The following is a 16,408-nucleotide window of genomic DNA, read 5'->3' as shown; positions in this document are numbered from 1 at the left end:
GCATCTCGTCGGCCACTTTTCCGGCGCCATCTTGCGGATGCAGCACTAGCTGCGAGTCTGAGTGTTTGGAGGTACCTACGAACAAATACCTATTCGTACCAATCAATCCCCAATTCCCAACTCTACATTCACGGAAACATGGCAGCCAGTCGAATTGTCCAGATTCTCGACCAACGACACACCCAGACACCCACCCACCCTCTATCCGTATCACGCCGCGGAACTGGGACTGGGATCCAGGAACACGACCGATCTTATCCACCACCCACCCACACGGAGCAATGGCTGTGCTAAATCGAGACGACTCGTTGGGGACCGGGTGGGCCCTTGCTGTCCTCCCATTCTCCCTGTCGGCAAGGAGAAGTCGAGAAGCATTGCTGCTGGCCACGGCGAGGACAATATCCAAGACGGAACCAAGACCGTTTCCCTTGGCTTCCCTGTCTCGTGGATCTCAACACCACCGCAAACACGCTACTGTTGCCGCCAAGCGGCCTCAGGTGTGGGTGAGAGACACCAAACGATGGGACACGAACTCGGGAAACAGCTGCGAGTTCCAAAGCCAAGATGCCCACCCCCGTGAGGCTTAGCCTGGAAGCTCTCGTATCGGAAGCTCCATGCTCTCTTGGGTACTGGGCTGCATTGCGTCTTTCTCGGGAGGTTGAGCTTATTATGAGCTCACTCGCCTCGTCTTGCACCCGGAAAAGATGCGATGACCGGCACAGATGGGTTCATGGGTGGTCGACCGTCATTTAGGAGACACAAGTGGCACGTCTCCCATCATTTCCCATCGAAATCTGCTCATTCATCCATGCTGGATGATGGGGGAAACAGGCCGGTGCTTGCCAGCCGATGGCCCAGACGGACCCAAACCTCGACTTTCGCTTGTTCAGGTAGCGGCAGTCACTAGCTACGCCTACTGCCAACTGGCGACCACCTGTGACTGCCACGAGTCGCTTCGTCGTTCAAGCACCCCCACTGCTCCGATAGACTGGATGATTTAGACACATCAATTGCACCAAGTGTCACGACGCTTGAAAAGCACCAAATGCCCAAGTGACGGCTGGACATGCTGCCCTTTCCTCGGTCGCCTTGGCGCGCGTATCCACGCATTAGATCCGGTCTCGGTGATCCGTCTCGCCTCAACTCACCTCCTTCAGACACTCACTCACCATCCAAGTCACAACTCACTTGAAGCACCCGATACCAACCGACGCGCTGGTCCCAATACTTCTCAAACCGTCGCCCCCAAAGTCCAAACTTTGTTTTCGCCCTACATCACTTGACACACGCGGGACAGCTGTCGAAATCCGGGGGAGTCCCCGTCACCGTATTGAAGCACACTACCAATCCTCCCGTCTGATGGGTGTCCGTTCAACCACGCAGTAGGCAGTTTGGCCAGTCCGTTGCGGCTGACTGAGTATTTGCTCGTCTTAAACACTGCGCGGCACATGTACCGTCACGGTCTGATGAGAGGTGCCTCGGTGGCAGCAGTTATGCCCTCCTCAATTCCTCTGCTCGCCTACTTTCTCAGCTTATATCGTGTTTCTGATGCGGCGTTTCCCATAGACAGCCAGGAAACATTCGTGTCCACTGAAGCTTAGTAGGCCGATTTATGTTATACGCCGTTGAGCGGCCCGGTCATTGCCTCAGAGCATTCTGCTTCATACGTACCACGGGCAAACTTTCAAACACCGATCAGTCAGCAACTCGTTTCCCTAACACCTCGGCAGGGCATAACTCAGCAGTATGGTTTTGGACTTCTTTTTTCGCTATGGTGTAACCAGTGTACAGCCAAACTCAAGCGGACATTCGGAAAAGTCTCCGCTGTACGGAGTAACGTCTGTAGACATCATCTATGGTTCAAATGTTCGCCTTCTTACCTAAGGTACGGCAACACTATGAGCGTAGATAAGTTGGCGCTTATCTGCATAAAGGGTCAATACGCACTTGTCCATCCATTCATTGTTGATCTCACTCACCTCACCTCAAAGACCGCCGTGCATTTCTACTCATCGCACGGAGGCGCTGCATCTCTGAAGCTTCCTGTCGACTGCGCCTCCTTCCTCACCAAATTTGGCCCACGCTGCTGGGATCAAGCCGGCCTTTTCGCAATAATCTCGCCCCTTTCTCATACTCTTTGGCTTTGCTGGCGTTTGGAAGCAGCATAAACACCTCCTATTCAGAGGTCCATGCGACGCCCTAACCGCGTATCACCGCACCCTCATCTCACCAACCAAAACTCTCCTGTGCGACTGAATTGAGCCTTGACAGCCGCCCGCTGCTGATGACTCGGCGTCGTCGGGCATCCTCGACCACCTGCATGACGACATACGAGCCTCGCAGTCGAATCAGAGCCATTCCGTCCTCCGAATGGAACTGAATCTCCCGAATCCAAAACCCCTGATCCCCATCATCGTCAATCGCCAATCACCATCTCCGAAATGACATCACACGCGTTCCCGTCGTCCTTTCTCGACCACTGGGCGAACACGCTCAAGGCTCACCGAGAAGAACAGCTGAACGACTTTCCAAACTACCACCTCTCCGACCCGGAAACCCTCGTGACGACATGCAGCCCCAAGTCGCTCACCGTCGGTAACGGCGCCTCCATCTACAGAAACGCAATTCTCCCGGGCATCCTGACCGCGCAACACGAGGTCATCCTGGTAACGTGCTTCTGGGCTCCGTCCGACACGCTCGACGCCATCCGCGAAACCCTCGAGACTCTTGCCGCCCGCCGTCAGGAGGCCATTCGCGCCAACGGCGAAGCCTCCGTCGCCCCATTACGCGTCCGTATCTGCTTCTCGTCCCGCGGTTTCTTTCAGAAGATCTTCCACCCGTGGTCCAGGGATGGGTACGCGTACCCGAGAGCCGCGTGGCCAAAGCTCGGCCTGCCCCCGGACGGCACTCTCCAAGCGGCCCGCATCGACCTCTCGGTCAAGAGCCTGTTCTTCCTGCCCTTCAGCGTCATGCATCCGAAGTTTGTCATTGTCGATCGCAAGCGCGCCTGGATGCCGAGCTGCAACGTGAGTTGGGAAACTTGGTTCGAGGGCTGCATCGAGTTTGAGGGGACCGCCGTCGGCCAGCTCATGAGGTTTTACACGAGTGTGTGGGAGCCCAACGGCGCGCGGGAACTTCCAGATGCCACCACCAACGAAGTCCGCCGGGATGTCGACGGAGACGCTGGCCGAACTGCTCCTGGCCAGCCATCAGACGAGCAGATTGCGTACCGGCGGCTCAGCCTCGAAAGTCTACCAGCATGTCCGACCCTCATCCTCCCTTCATCTCATCACTGGTACCCCGGGTTCCGCTACATTCCCCTCTGGCGACGTACCACGGCGCCCACAACGCCATTGAATGCGGCTCTGCTTTCATTGCTCGCCAACGCCCGCGTAGAGATCGACATCGTGACGCCCAATTTGACGTGCCGCACGGTCGTCGATGCCCTGCTCGATGCCCTCCGCCGCGGCGTCAACGTCCGCATCCGGACGAGCAAGAACATGATGTTAATCGAGCAGCTCGTGACAGCCTTCACCACTACGGAATGGACCTTGAAGGCCCTAATAAAACAATACGCCCAGATCTGCGCGCAATATGCCCGGAAACCTCTAGAGGACGCCGAGTCACAGATTCAGCGCCCAGGCCGTCTCAACATCTTCTACTACCGCCCGAACCTACAAGCCACAGCAGCAAGAGACCCGGAAGAGCCAGTCGTCTCGCACCTGAAGATGACCCTCGTCGACAAGGAGTTCCTCCTCCTCGGCTCTGGCAACCTGGACCGGGCGAGTTGGTATACGAGTCAGGAGCTGGGCGTGCTGCTTCATCTGCCCGACTTCGAACATGACATCTGGTCAGAGTCTCTCGAGTCCAGGATCGAGGTCCGGTTCAGCGGAGAACCCGAAGACAGGATTGCGATGGCGGGCTAGTCAGATGGCTACGGAGTTGCCGTGATGATTTAGATATGATACCCATTACTTGCTTAACGAATTTAATGCTTTATATCAGTGGCCATACAATGTGCCCTCGTCAACGTGCGCCGTCCATAAAATCGCTCTGAGAATCTGGCCCATATACCACTCGTTTTCGTATGCCTCATCGGAGTGCCCGAGGGCAGTGTAAAACGACCGCCCGCCGTCGAATTCCTGACACCAAACAAGCGGGTGATCTCCACCCATGGTGCTCCCCGCAAAGCTCGTCGGGTCGCCCCGGGCCAGGATGTGGAGGTTCTCGTTGCGCCGGGGGTGCGACGTGAAGTTGTACCACTCGTCCACGCACTTCCTCTCGCTACAGCATTCCCCCGCGGACATGATGAAATGCTCCGAGTCTTCAACAACGACCGTCCCCTCCTCGGGCGGCGGGTGAAAATCGAAATGGGCGCCAATGAGCTTGCCGTACCATTCGTCATCTTTCATACCCGCTGCGGCGGCGTGCACGCCGACGAAGCCGCCGCCGGCCCTGACGTACCCCTTCAAAGCCGCGATCTGGTCTTCGTTGAGGACGTCGGTTCCGGTGTTGTGGAGAAATACGATGGTCTTGTAGCCGGCGAGTGAGGCCGGGGTGATGGCCGCCTCGGCATCCTCCGTGGCTTCTGTCTCGAACAGTCCGGTGCGAGTGCCGAGAGCGCGCACGGCGGAGACGGCTGCCGGGATGCAGTCGTGGCGGTATCCGGTCGTTTTGCTGAAGACCAGGACCCGGAACGGCTGACGGGGTGGGTTGGGGCCTGAAGTCGCCATCATAGGTCTTATGAAGATTCGATTTGGACCCAGAAAATATGTCGATTGTCTCTGTCTGCGCATTCGTGCGTTATGTAGCTGAGGGCGCAGCCATGAAAGTCGCCTGTCTAACGTTGAGCAGAGCAGATTCCGGGATGTGTTGTCCGAGATGGTCGGATATCAATCACCGGCGGTGTTTGTTGTTGCGAAATACAGTGTCGGGCCGGTATGGCGTCAGCCCCGGCGTCCCACCCCACGTGAGAATGGCTTTGGACGAGGTACCGGTGGTCTCCGAATCACTTGTGTCATGAGGTATCGGGGAGCTTGAAAGACTTTCCTCAACAATTGATGCACAGATCATTTCTGCCAATAAGTTACTGTCACAGTTGTCGTGACCAAGCCGGCCGGTTATTTCGTCAAGTTCACCCATGATAAGCGTGATGTAAGAGGTCTTCTTTTGAAATTTTCATTCAGTCATTACATTAACATACAATCCCGTCGTCATCATAGACTGGTTTGGGCATTATGACTATTTTACACCCCCCTTTTCCCGTCCTCGTCGCCGGAAACCTCTTCACCTCCTTCCCTAATTAAGCTGCTTAAGCACAGGTAGCCGGCTCTCCAACACCGATCTCAGATGCCGCGAGCAGGTACTCCATGAAGCCCGCGTTCGTCTCAAGCAGGTTGTAGCGGTACTGCTCTGGTGTCGGGTAAAACGGGCAATCGACCTCCTCGTTGCCAAATCCGAACTCGACGGTAAATCCGTGAATCTTGCTCAGCGAGGGGTCAGAGAAGTGACGAGAGAACGCATAGTCATCGCTAGCACCCGAAGTCGGGTACAGGTACGCGCTCTGTTGCACCTCGTGGTGTCTTCCGACGGCAGCGTCCATGGCATTGCCCATTCTCATCGCGGCGTACACCTTGTCCGACCAGTCCTTGGTAGGCAGGTACTCGCCGTACAAGCCGCCATCTGCGGGGACATCCGGCATCAGACCCCTCACGGCATCGTAGGACTCGTTCATGAAGTTCATGTACGGCTTACGCAGCTGGTTCTCGTCGGAACCCCAGTTATACAACACCGTGCCGGTGTACGAGTGAATGTCCACGAACCACTGCACCTGCTTGTGCTCGTCCATCACCCACTTGATACTCTGCGTCTCGGCCTCCGAGAACGGGGCGGCGCCGTGGTATGTCTCGTCGGCCGGGTTCTCCGAGGCGACGTTCGGTCCGACGGTCGGGGCGAAGTCCTTGAGGAAGTCGAACAGGAAGTCGAAGTTTCGGTTGAGGTCGATGCCAATTGCCTCCGGGTCACCTCCTGACGCCGCCGGGTTGCGGTTCTTGCGCCAGCAGCTGCCGGTAGCCTGATCGTAGGCCACGCCATCGGGGTTGCTGAGCGGCGTGAACACAATACCGGTTCCAAGGGCGCGTTGGACGTCGCAGTTGCTGTACGTGCGACCTCCGTACGTCAGACCCTCGCCGTGCTTGTTGGCGTACAACAGATCCGAGATGAAGTAGATGATGTTGTCCGGGGCGCCACGCTCGCGGGCGTGGATCGCAGCATTGAAGTACACGCGGTACGCGTCGGTGCAGTTGCCGCTGCCGCCAACCCTTGCGCCAAAGATGGTAGCATTCTGGTACGTCTTGTAGGGCGACTCGAAGTAGTCGATCTCGTACTCGTTGACGAGGCCGCGAACGGCGCTCTTGATTTCGTTGACGTTGAGGAGGGTTTGGGCGTCGGTGCTGTTGGGGTTGGACCCGAGACCGCGAGGGAACTTCTTGCCGCCGTCGAAGCGGTCACCGGTGCCGATGGCCACGCCGGTGTTGTTGTTGCCAGTCTGACGGCGGGCAATCTTGCGTCCGGCTGCCTCATGGGGGAGCAGACAAGCCTCTCCAAGGAGAGCGAGGGAGAGGAGGGCGCAGGCGGCGGTCTTCATTTTCGAGGCTGAAGACGGGTTGTCTATCGGTCCTGGGTGACTTGACGTGAACCTGAGAAGCAGAGCCATCAGGCTGAGGACGACCGGCCATGTGCGTTATATACAACGGCCGCCAAGACGGACTCATTTGACCTGCTCCGCCCAGATCATACCCCGGGCGTATGCAGCTGCATGATGATGTTGATCGCCGAGCTCATCGGCCCAGGCCTGTCCCTGCCCGCCTTGCGGCTTGGAGCATTTCCAACATTGATTGATGAACACAGAAGACGGCTAGCCACAGTCTCAAGGTACCGGGCCCAGATGCTTCAAGCTGGCTAGAGAATGGGTTCACCGCCGGCGACGCAAACATTGCCAACTTTGACCATGTTGGTACCTGTCGGGGGCTTTTGTCCGTCACAGGTAGTACCACCGGTTGGTCCAGCCATTGAGACTGTTTGTCGGTGTTTCTTTTCGCCAACGACCCGAGACTTTTGTGATGCCAAGGAGGTTTTTGCAAGGAAAGACGCGAACCGAGCAAGGAGTCTCGAACCACACGCGTCGTTCCCCTCACCAAGCTACGCCAGTGTCACCTCAGAGTCGTCGACAAGGACCCCGCGGGAGCTCCGTCGATGCGGGGGATCCTGTCCCGATGCGGCAGGTCGATGTTCCCCCGAAATTAGCGGTCCAGCAACGCCCCGTATTCTTGTTTGTCAGTGCCGGCCGAGAGGTTTTGTTCGTTTTTTGCTGCCGGCACTTGGATTGCGTGAGAGTTCATGAAGCGGGTTTGAGAGTTGCAACTTCGAAATGCTCAACCAAACACCATTTCATCACACTCGTCTGCAACTCTGAGCTGCACTCATTGAAATCAAGTTGTTACAAACATCAGAGAAGGGGTGGTCTCTTCGGACAAACAGCTCCTCAAATATTTGCCTCCTCATTTAAGCCGTCCAAAAGTTCCTGGCCCGTTCCTCGGCACCTTCCTGTCCCATCCGCGTCTCCCTGTTTAAGCTTAGATCCGCCTTGGCGGCTGCGATAACGCTCGCCCGGCTTTCCTGACTTTGAGAAGTACTCAATCGCTCGCATTATGCCAGTGAGTGGGCGCAATAAAACCGTATTCTGGTCTGTCAGTTCTTGGCAGTTCACGCAGTAATTTCGCCTCTGTGTGAAGATAGTCGCCTCTTGGATGAACAACAGGCGGCCGTTCGACAGCGGGACACATTTCTTGGGCCAATGTCCAAGTTGAATTGAGAGCCAGAGTTGATGCACTGCTACCGTAAGTCCGGGAGCCACGCGAAATCTTAGTTCCCCGGCTTGGCACCTCATGTTCAGAGATCCAAGTTGACGGGATCACACGTGTTAGGTCGCGTTGCATTGCGTTGCACTTTGCCGCTTTCTGGGGGCCCAGTCCGATTACAGGGCTAATGAGACAGTTCGCAGAACTAAGAATATGATATTCCATGATTATACCAGAACCGTCCTTGTATCGAATTATATACAAGAAGTCAGTAAGTTGAGAAATGATAAGGAACTTGTCGACAGGCACCGTCGACAAGGCCGCAGCATTTGGCTCGCTACCAGCAGTAGCAGTCACACTGGCCATCCGATTCTCTCCTGCATTGCACTCAGTTGTGAACTACTTCAGGGTTTACCTATGCACCTACCAGTAGCCAGCATATCCGTGGCGATCGTTCTCATCCATGCACTTGACATTTATGTCGTTAGAAAGCACGCTGAAATAAGATAGGGGAACGACCAACCTCGCCACAGCGGTGACCACATGCCCAGTTATCGTCGCCGTTGCAGTTACCTCGCTGGTATTCTGTCAGCTCTGGGATTTGAATGGAGTATCAACGCAACGTACCCCCCATTCTGAGGGTGGGTCTTGGCAGATAACTCTGGAGATAGCGGCAGAAGCTATCGTGCTGCAGAGAACGACGAGGAGAGTGGCGACCTTCATTTCCAGGATTCTCAAAAGACGCAAAGATTACGCGATGCAAGCTGAAGAAACGAACGCCTATCCTGTGGTTTGGAAGGTATAGGGAGGGCAGTGAGCAGCGTAAATGTCACATTAAATATTGGTTGGGTTCATCGCAACTCAACGGAGCAGTCCAGACCGACGGGTGAAACCGAGTTGGCTTGTGTGAAATATAGAGAATTTCAGACTTAATTAGAGTGATGATCCGCTCTCGAACCCAATTACGTGGTATTTTTGACTCGTCTGCCGGTGATTCAGGCTTGATGCTATGATTGTAGTCTTGGCAACTGAAGCTTTGATTAATTCCTGGCGAGTTGATCAGTCGGGTCGAGTCTTTACCATGTTCATCGCAATTGAAAGACGATATTTGCTCCCTCAGCCCCCCATCGCCGACAAGGACCTCGAAGGCTAAGCATGACTCGGGGAAAGCATGATGAGCGAGGACAAATAATTGCAGAAGGCAACGTCAAAATAAAGGTCTCTGTTCACTTGTCTGACCGAGCAACCGATATGTGGACATGCGGTACTTGTCGCTAAGACTGCACGATGGCAAAAGACCACGAAATCATAACAGATGAAAACCACTCGATGAAACATCAGTATCAATTCTCGCAGTGCAGCATGTGACTAGTGACTTTTTTGGAGACATTAGTGATTACATACTTAACTTGTCATCTATCTATGCTGGAATAGCTTCTCAGACTGCCTAAACACGACACAAGCGGCCGTTCTGGGTTGGCAACCCGTCAATCTGGTCGGTCACATGCCAGTCTTCACTACCAACACCGATCTGGGTATAGAATACACCCCAAGGATCGAACTTCTTCTTTGTTTGGTAGAGTCTTTCGTACTTGTCGCCGTAAAAGGATTGCTGGAAGTTGGGTTCAATGACATCGCCCTCACTGGCATATGCTCCAGAGTTCGGGGCTACGTCGCGCCATGGCTGCATCCAAACATCCGTCAACTCCTTGCTCAACTCCGCGATACGCTTAACAGGTGTATCAGCATCCCAAGTTACCCAGGATATCACAAACATCGCCGCGTCCCTCCAGGCAGGGTTGACTGCGTTGTCGGGATGCGGACCCGGGCCACCAGTGATACCGAATCCGATCAGACTTCCACCACGGTCTGAGACGCTTTTCATAGCGTCGAATGTGGCGTTGAAACGGGCAGGCTCTTCGAGATTTTCCTTGGGAAAGAGACGCGATGCCATTTTGTTTCCATATGAACCTGCTGGTTCAACTGGGAAACCCGCCGACCATGCAGAGAGAAACGTGGAGTGTTCAGACCAGTTGGGGTCAACTTCAATGCCCAGAGCCTTCCATTTCGCAAACAACGGTTCTGTGAGCTTGGTGGCCTGCGCAACTGTCATGTTCGGTGCAAACCAAGGTGACATGACGAAAGTGGCCTTCCCTGGCCCAGCGGGCCATATAAACCAGTACTGGTAGTTTCCCTGCGCATTGAAGTTGGGGATCATCTCCCAATATGCTCGTATCGCCTCCCAAAAAGCTTCATAGGTAATTGTTACCCCATCGATACCGAAGGCGAAGCTCGCGACAGAGTAGACCGCAAGTTTTGGGTGAGCCTTGACAACATACGAGGTGACCACGCCGAAGGTGCCCCCACCGCCGCCTCGGAGAGCCCAAAATAAGTCGGCGTTGTTCTTCTCGTTTGCGGTGACAAACCGTCCGTTGGGGGTTACTACGTCGATGCTGAGGACTTGATCGGCAGCGAGGCCGTACAACGGACTGAGGGGAGAATGACCGCCACCCGCAAGGTAGCCGCCCGCAAAGCCGACAGTCTTGCCTTCTCCGCCAACCACATTGATGCCATATTTGTCTGCAGCCTCGTAAAGCTCGTGGCTCAGGATACCAGCACCGACTTTCATCGCAGGCCCACTGTAAGATATGCCCTTGTAGTCTTCGTAGAACTGGAGTCCCTTCAAGCTGTTTGTCCAGACCGACAAAGCACCTGCGCCGAGAGACCGACCGTTAAAGTCATGACCGGTGTTTTTAACAACAAGGCGCATGTTCGTGGTTCGAGCGAAGTTGACGGCGAGTTGAATTTGAGCGACGTTTCTTGCCTTGATAACGTACTCGGGATATCCGCCCATCGTACAGTCGTCGGAGTAGTTGCCAGATGGTAAGCAAGTCAGACCCTGGTACAGGGGACTCATAACAGATGTGGGATCGGATACGCTGGCAGAAAGTAATTAGCTTCTCTTTTTCAACAATTGAGACATTTTTGGGGTGGTAGTACTGTAGCATTGAATCATTCCATCGGCTGTTGATCGACTGGCACTGAGAAGGATCAAAGTTTCCAAAATTGTTGTGGCACGACGACGCTATAGGCACAGTTCTGATCAATGCGCCGCCCAGAAGCAGATCAAACACCTTCCAGGCAATGTCATGAGGCCAAGAGAAATCGCCAGGAAAGGTTTTACAGCGAATGGTATTGCGTCTTTGGGTGGCTTTTTGGCTCTGAGCAGCGTCGGAGTCGTCGAAATGAAAGTAGGATATATCGGTCAGATTCAGTCTTGTTAGGTTGGCGAGCGCTTGATCTGTCAACTGCTGAGACTCTTCCGGCAAGAAATTGCCGGGAGAGTGGTTCGCGACTGAAGCAATATTCGCTTCCGTGGCATCTGATAGATGTTTAGCGTACAATAACGACTCCTGGGCGTGTATAATGAAAAAAAGCCTACCATATGATACACCATCGATCACGATGGTTTGCGCAGCTGCCCAGTGAGAAATAGACAGCGCCGCAGTCCAAATAGCCAACAGCCGAGCCATGGTTTCGTCGGCTACCTACGATGATGAGGCTACCGGGAGTGAAAGAGTTAGCAACGCGACGACGCCTGAGTGGCAGCAGGATGGGTAGGGCGCAAGAAATATAATTTAATGCAGAAACCGATACTCGGTTACATGGCAATCTACTTCATCGAATGACTGTGAAATTACCTTGAAAAAAGTGGAACGACAGACAGCATCTTGCATGACAAGAGACCGACACTACCGGGGTTGAAAAGCATGTGGCAATAACCCAGTACCGTCCCACGCCTACCGGCGAAGGCCAAGAAGGACTTTAAGAGGCGTGATTTAATAGTATGACAGTGCTCTTTCGGTTGCGCGGTGGCATTTGTGTGTTATTCTTGTAAGTTGTATGTCTGGAATCAGCATGAAGAGGCTTTCAGTCGTCCATCCAGCACTGTTGTTCTGTACCTCACAGAGGTAACGAGTTTTTCGACCATTCCCACCTCCTTGTTCCATGTCTGTGCCATTGGAAAGCTCCAGCCGGGGCAAAGATCAGGCATCCGGTAAGGGGGCCGACATTCTTCTGCGGCCGAGACTCAACTTAGTCAAACATGATTCCGGTGGACGTATGCTGGCTCGGAAGTTCGGTCGAACACGAAGCGCATAAAGCTACCAAATCGGTGCAAAGTCCCGAGATTTGAAGAAAAGTCCGTTGGTGCCGTGCAGTGACGGGAGACGACCCTGAATGTACGTGGTTCGTTCATTGGATATTCCGGGGGATGCGGGTTTGCCAAGTTTAAACCAACAAGGGGAGACAACGCAAGATCTAGCACCAACCAACAGAGAAGTATATTAGGAGGATCTTTGGTTGGTGATTTAAGTGGGACAGGTTCAGTCTGGTATTCGCTTGTACACGATCTATGAGTATTGCGGACGGCAAACCTGTCTCCTCAGATTTCTTCAAGCATGCAATTTCTACACGCGAAGCCCCCGCTAAGAGAACGACCAACGCAGATATGGCGTGAAGTATAGAGCACATTAAAATCCCTCGTATCGAGAGTCTTTCCTTGCCGGCGAATCCGACGCATCGGCTTGGCGCCTCTCGTCACGAAATCAATTGCAGTAATTTCTATGGTATGAACGGTGTGCCGTATTGGAGGATTGTACCAATCAAAGATGAAAGAATGTCAGAATCATGACCGTCGAGCCAACAAAAAGGTTTTGCAAGGTCAAAACGGGACCCAAAATGGGCTTCAAATCAAGAATGACAGCAAAAGGGGGGGCACAATGACAGTCAGCTCTTGGTGCCTTGCAACTATGAGGCGCAGAACGCAGAATACCTTGCCAGTGGTTCTCCTGAGCGACATCAGTGCCTCGGAGTTGCATTCGAACACAGCTGACAGATCCGATCCTAGAAACACCAAGCATACTAGCTTTACTGTGCCTCCTCCTGACGTGCGTCTTCCTGGCACTCCCCCAGCTCACAGATTACTACTCATGAGGACTGGAACGATGGATTTCTCTTCTTAACCTTGACTCTCGACCTCTCTCAAGTAGAAAGATATCCAAGAAGGAACAAAAGAAAAATGAGTTTTATTTTCTCGAAAGCTCCTAAGGGCTGTTAACGGGAGCCTTCAACACTTTTCTGTCTTAACTCCTGCCGATTGCCATCCCTCAACACCGAGCTCGGATCATGGCTCCTTCCACCGTAGGAGTCCTAGTATGTACAGCATGATACTTCTTCCCTGAAAACTGCATTGGAAGTTATTTGACTGATTATCGGTTCACTGGAACTTGGTGACTATTAGGGTTGCTTTTGGACACTTCTTGGTCTAGCCGGTCTTCTCATCATTGCCCGACTTTGGTTACGGCTCAGAATCCAGTCCCAATCTCTCGTACTCAGCGATGGGCTTCTAGTCATAGCATGGTGCGGATCACTGGCACATGCCATCTTCGTGGTCATCTTCGCTGCACAGGGGGCTTTACGTCCAGAAATCGATTACACGCTGCAAAACTGGGATGTCGATATCAACAAGATCGAATTTGTGACAAAGGCAGGCTCTTACCCGCATTTCTCTCGGGGATGTCATGTCTTCGGTTTGTGATTTTACTTACGGACGGGCAGATGATCTGGACAAGCGTACTTCCTTTCTTCACGTCTCTCTATTTCTGCAAGTTTGCCCTGTTGGCGACCTACCTTCAACTATTTCCAGCGTTCATGAAAAAGCTACGCATTGCTTTGTATGTCACAATCGGCTATTGCGTCTTAGGATACCTTGTGTCTATGTCAGTTCAGCTTTTCTTGTGCTGGCCCATCGAAGGGAACTGGTATGTTGATTTTTTTTATGAACTTTGAAACCTTTCACGTTCGTGCTAACCTTCGCCTTGCAGGTCCTTTGCATCTAATCCCGCCGGACTTTGTGATATGAGGATCATAGCCAACATCTTCTACATTGCGTGGTCCCTGCACTTCAGTGCCAATCTTTGCAGTCGGTTGTCCCCTCGTTCAAAACATGGACGTAAGTCACTGATCGATCGCAGTTCTGACGTTGCCATTCTTCGTTTTGAGAGGTCTGCAGATGAGAAGGAAGGTCAAAATCGGCATTTACGCAACTTTTGCTTTGGGATTCGTGGATTTGGCTTTCAGCTTGACTAGATTCTCGACAATCCATCTTGGCGCAGGGTCATTCAAGCCACTGACCCTAATCCGTAAGCTCCCTTCGCCCATGAAGATTCATCCCAATGCCGAGAAGCCTCGCAGCAGGGGAAACACCGTATATGGACTAAACAAATTCCTTCTACCAGAAACATGGTCAATCCTTGACGAAAACATGGCTTTGATAATTGCTTGTTTACCATCTCTCCGTCCATATCTCCGAATCGGCTTCAAGAGTTCCTCCGCCGAAGCCTCTTACGGCTACGGATATAGCGGCCCTGGTGCTCCGGCGAACCATACCTCGGCGCGAAGGACACAAACAGGAGGCGGATTCGATATGGTTACATCATTGCAAAATACCGGCAACCCCATTCAGAACAACCGAAGGCAAAGCGAGTCGGAAGACGACACTTGGTCGGACGGAAAGAAGAGTAACAGGAGCGATATCGAATTGGTCACAATCCAGGCCGGCAGGGAGAATCAAACATCACCCGTCGGCCCAGGCGAAATTCGGGTGGAACAAGAGTTTAAGATAACATCTAGAGGGCCATAAGAGTTTAATGCTTCAATCAGGCTGATCAAGTTAAGTTGAAGCCTTTGATTGATCTTCGTCAGCCAGTTGATATTAAGCATCATTCTCCACGACACTGTGATCCCACCGCATTCAAAATATGACCCTTAAACACGCCGAAAATGATACTCTTGGGATCTGAACGTCAAAGAAGTCATCGTGCTCGGCGGCCAGAGCATCGGCAAGGCCATAGACGCTCCCACCAGGCTTCAGCGCCTGCCATGGCTGACGGCAGACTTCTCCTTGGCATGATTTCAGAACGAAGAGCAGCGCGTTCAATCGAGTTGAGACCTTTACGGTAGAAACGCCTAAGATAGAACGGCTTTCAGGTCCAATCAAATTTGTCATCTAACCCGGATCGGTCTGCAAGCAAAGTTAGCCAGACCGCAGACGCTGGAATATTATGAGTGTTTATAGTCATAGACTTACACTCATGTCATATAACTCGTGCTTGTTGGTGCACCAGACCGCGTAGTAGAGATTGTAACTGTCGCCTATGAGTCAAAGACTTTTGTAGGTGTTGTTGAACCCGACGTCATCTTTCAGGAACAAAAGTCGTTACCTAGGCTTGCACTTCCATGCCATTGTTTATTCATCCACGCAACGTACTGGTCTATGTTTCCCATTCGTTTGGGTCATCCTTTTCCCAAAATTCGACCTCACATGTTCTCGCGATGTCGCAACTGAATCTTCCGCAGTCAGTGGAATGGGAAAACCGTCGAAATCATCCTTCAGTGGAAGTCCAAGAATATTGAGGAATGTATGTGCCAGGTCAAGATGAGAAGTTGGAACATCGATGGTTGCTCCCTCTGCGATCCCCGGGCGGCACACGACCAGAGGCACGTTGATGTCTTCTTCATACCCACATTTCTTCCCGTGCTGAAGTCGATGTTGACCAATATGAAATCCGTTATCTGAAGTATAGAATATGTAGGTGGTGTTGAGAATTCCATGTGACTCTAGGCGAGTTATGACTTGATCGACCATCTTGTCTACGGCCTGCAAAGAGCGTAAGCGATCGTGGTAGAACTCGTCAGTTCGCTCAACCTGAGACTCGTTCAGCTGCGGAAGCCGGGAGACCCAACTGGCACCGGGGGACTAGATTCGTCAGTCATGTTGTAACTGGAGGCTTTGATGGGGAGCTACCTCGTTCGGGTTGAAGCTTTCGGTTCTTGAACGGTATCATCCTTGAAAAGCTCCTTGTGCCTAGTGGCCGGCTCAGGTGGACCATTGCTCAGCGTGTACGAAAACTTCAGAACCTCTGACACCATTTGTCGAAACGTTGACTGATCCGTCCTGAGCGCCGATGTCACCTCAATTGTTCGAGAGGTGAATCTAAGGGGCCATTACAATCATAGTAGGCCCTCATTCTCAGTCTTCCTCAAACTCGAGTGGCTGCGTGCTTTCAACTTATGCGAAGAGCTAGACCGCTACCATTTCCCTCTAGCGTATCCAAAGAAATAAGGGTTTACCCAACCATAGTTGACTCAGCAATATTCTCATCTGCAAAGAAGAACAATCGTGATTCCCGAGGCAAGCTTTTTCAAAATCCGGACTTCAATCATTACAGCATTCACATCCAACAGCATGGCTGACAATGGTCGCGGTCTTTCAGTTGACTGAGACCCTGGTTCGTTCCTTTACATGCTCACGGAGACTAGACCGGTACTCGTCGATGGGTTCGAAATGATGGACTAGAGAGATATGTTTCCAAAGTTACTGTCATACAGTGCTTCCTTTGAACCGCCGATGTCTAGTTGATGTTGTTTGAGTTTTGACGTTTTCCATGCTCAGATAAAGCGTGGTGAATGTGTGATGAGTATTATAC

The 16,408-nt window shown here is 52.7% G+C and overlaps 4 protein-coding genes across 4 annotated transcripts; 1 reads left to right on the top strand and 3 right to left on the bottom strand.

The window, feature by feature from the left end:
- Positions 1–2,441: 2,441 nt before the first annotated feature.
- CkaCkLH20_12686 (uncharacterized protein) lies at positions 2,442–3,926 on the top strand (the record flags this gene model as incomplete). The annotated part of the gene is made up of 1 exon (XM_038895399.1): positions 2,442–3,926. The coding sequence occupies one exon, from the start codon at positions 2,442–2,444 to the stop codon at positions 3,924–3,926; it is 1,485 nt and encodes a 494-aa protein (XP_038739348.1).
- Positions 3,927–4,001: 75 nt separating this feature from the next.
- Positions 4,002–4,736, bottom strand: CkaCkLH20_12685 (glycosyl hydrolase; the record flags this gene model as incomplete). The annotated part of the gene is made up of 1 exon (XM_038895398.1): positions 4,002–4,736. The coding sequence occupies one exon, from the start codon at positions 4,734–4,736 to the stop codon at positions 4,002–4,004; it is 735 nt and encodes a 244-aa protein (XP_038739347.1).
- Positions 4,737–5,311: 575 nt separating this feature from the next.
- CkaCkLH20_12684 (peptidase m14) lies at positions 5,312–6,646 on the bottom strand (the record flags this gene model as incomplete). The annotated part of the gene is made up of 1 exon (XM_038895397.1): positions 5,312–6,646. The coding sequence occupies one exon, from the start codon at positions 6,644–6,646 to the stop codon at positions 5,312–5,314; it is 1,335 nt and encodes a 444-aa protein (XP_038739346.1).
- A 2,660-nt stretch (positions 6,647–9,306) lies between these two features.
- On the bottom strand, positions 9,307–11,392 carry CkaCkLH20_12683 (uncharacterized protein; the record flags this gene model as incomplete). Its single annotated transcript, XM_038895396.1, has 3 exons — positions 9,307–10,798; positions 10,860–11,241; positions 11,302–11,392. 3 exons carry the CDS (start codon positions 11,390–11,392, stop codon positions 9,307–9,309), a joined length of 1,965 nt encoding a protein of 654 aa, XP_038739345.1.
- Positions 11,393–16,408: the final 5,016 nt, after the last annotated feature.

The sequence above is a fragment of the Colletotrichum karsti genome, assembly GCF_011947395.1.
Source record: "Colletotrichum karsti strain CkLH20 chromosome Unknown Scaffold63, whole genome shotgun sequence".
Classification (NCBI taxonomy): domain Eukaryota; kingdom Fungi; phylum Ascomycota; class Sordariomycetes; order Glomerellales; family Glomerellaceae; genus Colletotrichum; species Colletotrichum karsti.
Note: the sequence above shows the minus strand (reverse complement) of the source record. Positions and strands in the feature narration are given on the sequence as shown.